Source organism: Macaca mulatta, chromosome 8 (assembly GCF_049350105.2).
Source record: "Macaca mulatta isolate MMU2019108-1 chromosome 8, T2T-MMU8v2.0, whole genome shotgun sequence".
In the NCBI taxonomy this organism is placed as follows: Eukaryota; Metazoa; Chordata; class Mammalia; order Primates; family Cercopithecidae; genus Macaca; species Macaca mulatta.
This window is the reverse complement of record NC_133413.1, coordinates 153,071,718-153,080,470: the sequence shown is the minus strand read 5'-3', so window position 1 is coordinate 153,080,470 and position 8,753 is coordinate 153,071,718. Positions and strand designations below refer to the sequence as shown.

The 8,753-nt window shown below is 50.5% G+C and overlaps 1 protein-coding gene across 2 annotated transcripts; it reads right to left on the bottom strand.

The window, feature by feature from the left end:
* Positions 1 to 243: 243 nt before the first annotated feature.
* LY6K (lymphocyte antigen 6 family member K) lies at positions 244 to 3,600 on the bottom strand. 2 transcript variants are annotated; one of them, XM_015146108.3, is made up of 3 exons: positions 3,097 to 3,600; positions 2,021 to 2,134; positions 244 to 863 (listed from the first exon to the last, which is right to left on the bottom strand). In XM_015146108.3, the coding sequence occupies exons 1-3, from the start codon at positions 3,197 to 3,199 to the stop codon at positions 718 to 720; spliced, it is 363 nt and encodes a 120-aa protein (XP_015001594.2). In that variant the 5' UTR covers positions 3,200 to 3,600; the 3' UTR covers positions 244 to 717. The 2 variants fall into 2 exon arrangements, with proteins under 2 accessions (XP_015001594.2, XP_015001591.1); XM_015146105.3 differs by having other exon boundaries at positions 244 to 616.
* Between the last annotated feature and the right edge of the window lie 5,153 nt (positions 3,601 to 8,753).

The following is an 8,753-nucleotide window of genomic DNA, read 5'->3' as shown; positions in this document are numbered from 1 at the left end:
GGCCTCCCTCCCCATCAATACTGAAGCCCTCAGAGGCAGAGGGGAGTCAAGGAAAAGAGTGGCCGTCAGCAATAAATGAGTTACAAGGTTTGATTTCAAACAGAAAACCCTGTCACCAAAATCACTACTCAGGAGATCTGGACTTCCTCTCAATGTGAGCTGAAGAACCCTTGAGGGTTAAGAGCCAACTTCACCTGATCCCCACTTTCCCATCCCAAGACCCTGGGAAGTCAAACCAAGAGGTAATCAACAGAAAACAAGTTTAATGCAACAGGTGACAATAGTCTGGAGCGAGTCCATGCTTCAGAAGGCTCAGTCCATGACAGTCCCGTGGCTCAAGGCAGGCTAAGGCCGGCTGCAATGGAGACCAGCAGCAGGAGGACAGCCAGCCCCAGCCCACCACAGCTGTCACCCACACTCCCAGCATATTCTTTGAACGATGATGTGTTGATAGCCGGCCCCTGTAAATTGCAGTAGCGAGTTTTACAACACTTGAGGTAAAAGAAGGGCAGGGGCTCTTCCAGGAGAAACCGCTTCTCCTCTGGCTTGGGTATCTCAATCGCTGCACAACTAGCGGAGCATTGCTTCGAAATTATGAAAAAACGTGGAAATATTTCTAATAGGAAATAAAGACCGAGAGAAGGCAATCACGCAATTCCAACGCCTGACACCGAGGCCCTTCTGTCTGGGTCAAAGCCTTATCCCTGGTGGCCCTGTTCAAAGGTGCACACTCAATTGGGGCACCAAGTGGGGGTCGGGAGGATGAGGGCCAGGCCTGTGTGTTGAATGCTGCTTTGGGGAAGGGCTGGCTTCTGCGTGGTATGGCCTGTCCACATGCACTGGGAATGTGGGTCTAGGGGTCGCTATTTGGGAACACACAGGTCTCAACTTCTCAAACACAACGTTGGCTCAGGCCTTTGTGACCACAGACAGACATATGACTCCCAGCCATTATGGCCATCACCCAGGGCATGGAGCCGGCCTCTCGGTGGGCCTGGCTCGGCTCTGAGCTGGGGTCTTGTCTCATGACCACACTTCATCTTATACTTCACTGTACAAATCATTTTGCCATATTAAGTTAAAAAGTCAATGTTGGCTACACTGAGTCTGAAGCATCACCTCGGCGCCCCACCAACTTCGTGGATACCGAAGGGCTGGAGAGCAACTGCTGGCTGGAATCAGAATTCACCAGCCCTGAAGATCGCCCTGTGGGCAGAATGTGCTGGGTGTCCAGATTCCCCTCAGGGAGGGCTTCATGTACCCAAAGGTTTTCAGGGGAATCACAGATGACAGAGCAGCGGTCTCCAGTTTTTGAGGCATGCACCCTTCTTCGAGAACACACTTGAAGGCTGTACACCTTGGTTTTGTGCATCTCTTGTAAGAGTGACACAGACACTGTTCTCAGTGGCGCATTTAACATTATTAAAGCTTAATTTTTCATTTAAAAATGGATGACATGAAACCCAGATTTTCTTCCTACCTCCCAATATTTTATCTGGACCCACTGTAGCAGGCACTGCCTTACACTGGCACAGTTCTTACGGACTGAACCCCACCCCACTCCCCCTTCACCTCTCCCTGGCCTCTCAGGACTTTGCTCTTCACATTTTAAAGGACAAAAAAAGGCAGGGTGCGGTGGCTCACACCTGTAATCCCAGCACTTTAGGGGGCCGAGGGTGGGTGGATCACCTGAGGTCAAGAGTTTGAGACCAGCCTGACCAACACGATGAAACCCAGCCTCTACTGAAAATAAAAAATTAGCCGGTGTGGTGGCTCGCGTCCATAATCCCAGCTAGTCAGGAGGCTGAGGCAGGAGAATCGCTTGAACCTGGGAGGCGAGGTTGCAGTGGGCTGAGATCACGCCACTGTACTCCAGCCTGACTCCATCTCAAAAAAAAAAAAAAAAAAAAAAGCTACTTTCTATTAGTTATTCCCTATTGAGAAAAACTAGACAGCCCTGATTCCTGAAAGTCCTCTGTTCACCTGCCTGTTGGTCTCCAATAAGAGGGAAGATACTCACTCACGGCCGCTATAACGCAGTATGGCTCTGTCCATTGGCACCTCCTCGGGTTCTCGCACTCAAAAGTGTTTTCTCTCTCACAAACGTGACACCACACTCTATCGTCACCCTCGTCTGAAAGGAGGAATAAAAAAGAAAGTAGAATATTCCAGTTATCCGTGCCTAGCTGAGGCACACAGCCAGCATCCGAGCCAGCACAAACTCGGCGGGTCCCCATCTTTCTCCCCCTGAGCAGTGGCTAGGGCCACATGACTCTGAGTGAGCCGCATGGGGAGAAAGCAGGAAGGGTCTCAGGCCACGTAAGAGCTGCCCGCTTCCCCTTCGCCTTCCCCCATGATTTTAAGTGTCCTGAGGCCTCCCCAGAAGCCAGCACCATGCTTCCTGGACAGCCTGCGGTGCTGTGAGCCAATGACACCTCTCTTCTTTATAAACTGCCCAGTCCCCGGACTTCTTTACAGCCTGAGCGATTTGTCTTCTCTCCTGGGGGCTCCCCCATCCTCCCACATCCAAGCGCACAACATGAGCGCACAGCGCACCCCCACTCGGCCGCGGCACCCTGACCCCGGGCACGGCCACGCTGCACCCACGGGCCCTGGCATCTTCCGGCCGACGGCTGCGGAAGCGACCCCGGGGCTCGGGTCTGCTCCCACGTGCCCTCCCGCCCACCTTCCAGGTCCACCCGCCTCCCAGGTCCTGCACCTGGCTCCCTCAAAGGAGGCCTCCTCGGTCTGGGTTGGGCCTGGCCTAGCTCTGCAGGAGGCGCCCACCCTCCTCCCGCGGTTTGAACTGTGCTCAGCCCGCGAAGCCCGCCGAGGCCAGGCCGCCGGGGCCTCCAGCCTGAGGGCTCCCGGGGACGCGGCGGAGCAGGGCAACGGCTGGGGAAGGGCCGGGCTCAGGCTGCCCCGCCGCCCGGGGGGAAGCCGCACGAGGCGAGGCTCCCCGGAGGCTTCCAGGCGCCGCGGGCCCCCTGAACGCCCTGTTCTCGCGGCCTAGTGGGGGCGGCGGCCACGCAGTGCTGGGCAGACGCCGCCGGCCCCGTCCTCTCGGCCCTGGCTGTCGGGGCGAGCCCGGCTCACCCGTCTGCGGGGTGTCCTCCGGATCTTGTTGTCTCGCAGTCAGGTTGAGGTGTGTCCACACCCGCGGTAGGGCCACGACCAGGAGCAAGGCGAGCAGCGCCATCGTCCCCAGCAGCGCCCTGTGAGAGTCAGCGCGCGACGCCCCCTCCTGGCCCTTCCGGAACCTTCGCAGCCTCCGCGCGCCGCTCCCCGGGTCTGGCCGGTAGGGGGAGCCCCGCCGACCCCAGGGCGCCCGCCTCCCACCCGCCGGGGCTGTCGGGGTTCTTGGAGCCCCTCTCAGCGCCCCGCGGCCACTGGCGGCCCTGAATGCCTCTTCTGAGTCCCGCCTTGTGCTGGTGTCGGAGCGGCCGGCAGCCAGGCAGGAGCGGGCGCGGGAGCCCCGGGAAACGCAGCACCTGAGCCCCAGGGCCGTCTCCTTGGGGACCCCACACTCCACAGAAAGTGGCCAGTGGCCGGGTAGGGGATTTTCTCCGCTGAAGAGCACGGGCGCACCCCTAATAACTCGCCCCTGAATAGCTTTTAGCTCATTACAATACCAAAAAGACACACCCCCGGGCAGAGATTTTGGATTCTAAGGAAACACGCCGGTGCATTCGTGTGTGAGGTCACGGCGCATGCGTGCCCAGAGGACTTCGCAAAACTTGCTTACTGGTACGGCCCCTACCCGGGCCCTTCATGAATAATCCTGTAAAACTCTCATCAGGAGGGTCTCCCCAGCGTGAGTAAGGACGGACGCATTCTTTTGAGCAGCCCACCCTGTTCCTCTTTCAGGCTGTACTGCTTTCCTTCACCAAAAGCTCCAATAAGAATTCCTCCTGGCGCCTGTAGTCCCAGCTACTCGGTAGGCTGAGGCAGGAGAATGGCGTGAACCCGGAAGACACAGCTTGCAGTGAGCTGAGATTGCACCACTGCACTTCAGCCTGGGCGACAGAGGGAGACTCCGTCTCAAAAAAAGAAAAAAGAAAAAAAAGAGAAAGAAAAGAATTCCTCGTAAGTCACTAGCTTTTGGCTCTATCTCCTGAGTGGCAGATTCTGTCTTGTCTCTCTGAGCTCCTGACTCTTTAAATAAAAAGGTTACTTAACCCTTTACCTCTTGCTGTGTATCTCTTGTCTGAATTCTTTCCTCCAAGAAGACCAAGAACTGGAGGATTTCCATGTCTCTCACACTAACAGTGCTACCCAAACATCAGGGTTGTCATCTAGGTCTGCTGCCCTGCACAGAAAGCCAATCACCAAGAGCAGTGCCAGAGAAGAAGGCCTCATTCAAGTGCTATAGCCCAGAGACGGGTGCTCAGTCACAAATCCCTCTCCTCAACCCACTAAAATTAGGAGTTTCTAGAGCAGGGAAGAAATGTCACCCCGTGTGGGAAAACAGAAATTAGGGAGAGTAAGGAGGCAGCTGGGCTTCATGACTGGTGAGGGGTCTGGCCTCAAGAACCTGCTGAGTTTCAGTGCCTTGATGCTGTCTGGAAGGCCCAACAGTTGGTTTCGTGAGAAAGGAACTCAGATAAGACAAATGTAACTTTCCCAAGTTTTAAGCTAGGGTGGGTCAATTTCTATGTTTATTCAAAAGAAACCCTAAATACTAGTTTTATGGGAAATTGGGCAGATCTGAGTAGACCCCAAAGGGCAATCCACAGGTGTTGTTCTCCACCATGCTTTTTCCCCTCAATCCTCTGTGTAGAGGCCCTCTGTTACCACAGGAAGGAGCAGGACTTTCACACTCTTTTCCTTTCTTTTCTTTCTTCTTCTTCTTTTTTTTTTTTTTACAGTTGTGATATGGTTTGGATCTGTGTCCCCACTGAAATCTCATGTTGAATTATAATCCCCAGTGTTGGGGGTGAGGCCTGGTGGGAGGTGATTGGATCATGGGGGTGGTCCTTCATGAATGGTTTAGCACCATCCCTTTGGTGCTGTTCCTGTGATAGAGTTCTCACGAGATCTGTGTTTTTAAAAGTGTGTGGGCAACTCCCTCTCTTCCTCCCAGCCACGTAAGAGGTGCTCGCTTCCCCTTTGTCTTTCATCATGATTGTTAGTTTCCTGAGGCCTCCTCAGAAGCCAGGACCATGCTTCCTGCACAGCCTGTGGAACTGTGAGACAATTAAACCTCTTTTCTTTATAAATTGCCCAGCCTCAGGTATTTCTTTATAGCAATGGGAGAAAGGACTAATACAAGTTGCATCATATTCCATGGCCTTGATGTACCATAGCTAATTTAAATAGCCTCCTTGAATGAACATTTGTGTTGTTCACAGTGTTTTTACATCTCACACGTCAAAGTCAAACACATTATAGGATGAATCTCTAAACATGTTATTCGGGAATCACAGAATTGTAATTCTGGGCATACACAGACCAGAAATGTGTTTGGTGTGTCTGACGAACAAAGAGAAGGTTGAAAGTTTTATTTAAGAAATGTTACCTATTGTTTAGAAAGAAAACTTGTGGGCACTGGTAGAGGTTTGGGGAGCTGGCAGGCTCTGATGGGTGAGTGACACAGTAGGTAGACCTTGTCTTTGAGTCACGGCAGGTCGTTCCAGCAGCTGTGAGGTACACCTGATTGTAAAGTTGCAGCAGGCATTTCAGCACATGGGCTTGCAGATGGTTCTTGGAGCAGGTGCTGTCTGCCTGAGTGGTTTTCCTCTGGCCCTCAGCCTTGACTTAGTTGGGTATGACCAGAATAACTCAATATATGAAGTCAACTTTCATATACACAACACTGCAATTGTCCCTAATGTCATTCCTTACGTATATCATTATACTACAACTTCCCAGAAATGAGACCAAAGGACAAAAGTTAAATATATTTGCAGTTTATATGAGTATTGCCCAGTTGCTGTATCTGGTCTTTGAAGAATTTTGTCATTGAGGAGTGAGTGCTTGTTTTCATGGCAGCGTCAGAAAGAATATCCTCTTATTCACTCTTTGGATTTTCACCAGTCTGACAGATGAAAATGAAAATAGTATCCAGGTGTATTTTTAATTTGCATTTTTAAATTATGAGTGAGGTTGAGCACTTGATATGGTTTGACATGTTTGATATGGCTAGTGGATATTTGTATTTTCCTGTGATCTCTCTATTTATGTCTCTCATTCATTTTCCTGTTTAACAGACATTGCTTAACAGAAGGCAATATTTGAGTTGCTGACCAACCCCAAAATAGTTGTGAGGTACGATATCAGCAGGACTTGTTTTCTGAGCCTTGATCGTGACCCTGTGATCAAAACAGGACGTAACAAAGAAACTGGCCCAAACCAGCTCGGACCAAGATGGTGACAAAAGTGATTTCTAGTTGCCCTCATTGCTCATTATATGCTAATTATAATAAGCATATATAATTTGCTTATATATAAGCCTTGTCATAAGACACAAGGGCACCATGACAATTTACAAATGCCATGGCAATGACCCAGAAGTTATATGGTTCATATATGATGCCATAAAGGCTTATGACACTGGATCTTGGGAGTAATTTTTCAAGGAATATCAACAAAGTCTTTCCTGTGTGGTTAATTCATGAATGCTACTTTGGAATGTTCTGGATGGTCTAGACTTTCCTCTGTAATCAACACTGAGCCCTGCAGAACTTTAGGAGGGCCACCAGACCTTGCTACTCTTAAAGAAAAGGCTGAAGTGGAGGAATTGATTCCCACTGATTTTTTTTTTTTTTTTTTGAGACAGAGTCTTGTTCTTTCACCAAAGCTGGAGTGCAGTGGCATGATCTCCACTCATTGCAACCTCTGCCTCCCAGGTCCAAGTGGTTTTCCTGCCTCAGCTTCCCAAGTAGTTGGGATTACAGGTACAAACCACCACGCCTGGCTAATTTTAGTATTTTTAGTAGAGATAGGGTTTCACCATGTTGGCCAGGCTGGTCTTGAACTCCTGACCTCAAATGATCCATCTGCCTCAGCCTCCCAAAGTGTAGAGATTACAGACATGAGCCACTCCACCTGACCTTGATTTTATTTTTAACCGTCCTGTCAGAGAGATTATTTGTGGAGGCTGACAACAAATGTGCAGGGTTTAACAGTGCAGTCTGCCGCATTTCTTCAGCTATACCTGATATTATAAAGACCGTCCAGGTAATGCAACAAGCTGGAGGTAAGGGTTGCAGGTGGGATGCCCTAATATACTCCATTGGTCTAAAGGCACATTTCCTTCTTTTCCACCCACTATTGCAGTCCAGCCAGGCATAACTTTAGGAGAATGTGGTTTGGTAAACATGTACCATTTGGCACAGGGATATTTGAATTTGCTGGCATGAGGAGTGGCGAGACTTGGACTAGCTAACCATGAGAGTGAGTTAGTAGAGATGTGGGTGCCGTCATGCTGATGGCCTGCTCAGAGAAGCACTGGGCTGTTTTCACCCAAACACCCAACAGAACCTGGTCAAATGCAAGGCCCAGTCCGGTCTGGGGACTTCTCTGGAATGCCTGTGCCAGTATAACCACGAATGTCCCTCAAACAGAGAGAAGCAAGTTATTATCTCTTACTGAGCCCTTTGCTAAACAAGAAGCAGAGCTATGTGGACCTATGAGAGATTTGGAGACACAACATTCCCCATTGAGGAATACACTGCCCTTGCTATTCTGAATTCAAATGGGTCCATGAGCCAATAGAAGCATTAACGTATTTGCAAGAGGTAGTGCATGCAGCTTCACGCAGGCCTCCTGAGCCAGTCGTCGAGCTGTGGTTAGGAATATCTGCTATCAGGATACTTGCCGCCTGGGAACCCTTGGCAGAAGCCAGCATTGCCACCCAGCAGAGGCCTCTGGTGTGTTGCAGCTGCTCCTCAAATGCCTCTGGCAGACAATAGCAGCTTATGACCTCCTTGCCAGGAAAGAGCATCAGATAGCCTTCAAACCAGAAATGTGTTTCATGTCTTGATGTCAGAGAACCATTCTACCAAGAGGAGAAGCAGCCCAGCAAAGTCTCTCACCCAGAAAGGGTGAGAGTATATTCCAGAGCAGGGGGCAGGAGGACTTCCACAGCAGAGGCAATGGGAGGAGCCTTCAAGGGCTGCTGTGTGTTCAGAGCCCAGCCAGAGCCAAGCAGGCCTCTGAGCTCCCTGCTAGAAGTTCATGTCTGCAGGGCATGTGGCTGCTTGGAAATTAGCCACATAGACCTCACAGTCTGTCTTTGCTGGAGAAAGGCAGGGCAAACCATATCATACACCTTTATAACATTGTTTCAAATCCAGAAGTGTGATGCCTCCACCTTTGTTTTCTTTTACAAAATTGCCTTGGCTGTTTTGGTTTTTTTATGGTTCCATGCCGATTTTGAATTTTTTTCTTTTCTCTCTTTTTTTGGGGGGAGGGATGGAGTCTTGTTTTGTTGTCCAGGCTGGAGTGCAGTGGCACAATCTTGGCTTACTGCAACCTCCGCTTCCCTGGTTCAAGGGATTCTACCACCTCAACCTCCCGAATAGCTTGAGACTACAGGCGTGTGCCACCATGCCCGGCTAACTTTTGTATTTTTAGTAGAGACGGGATTTCGCCATGTTGGCCAGGCTGGTCTCGAACTCCTGACCTCAGGTGACCCACCCACCTCTGCCTCTCAAATTGTTGGGATTACAGGCGTGAGCCAACGCCCCAGCCAGATATTTTTTTCTATTTCCATGAGAAATACCACTGAAATATTGATAGGGATCACATTG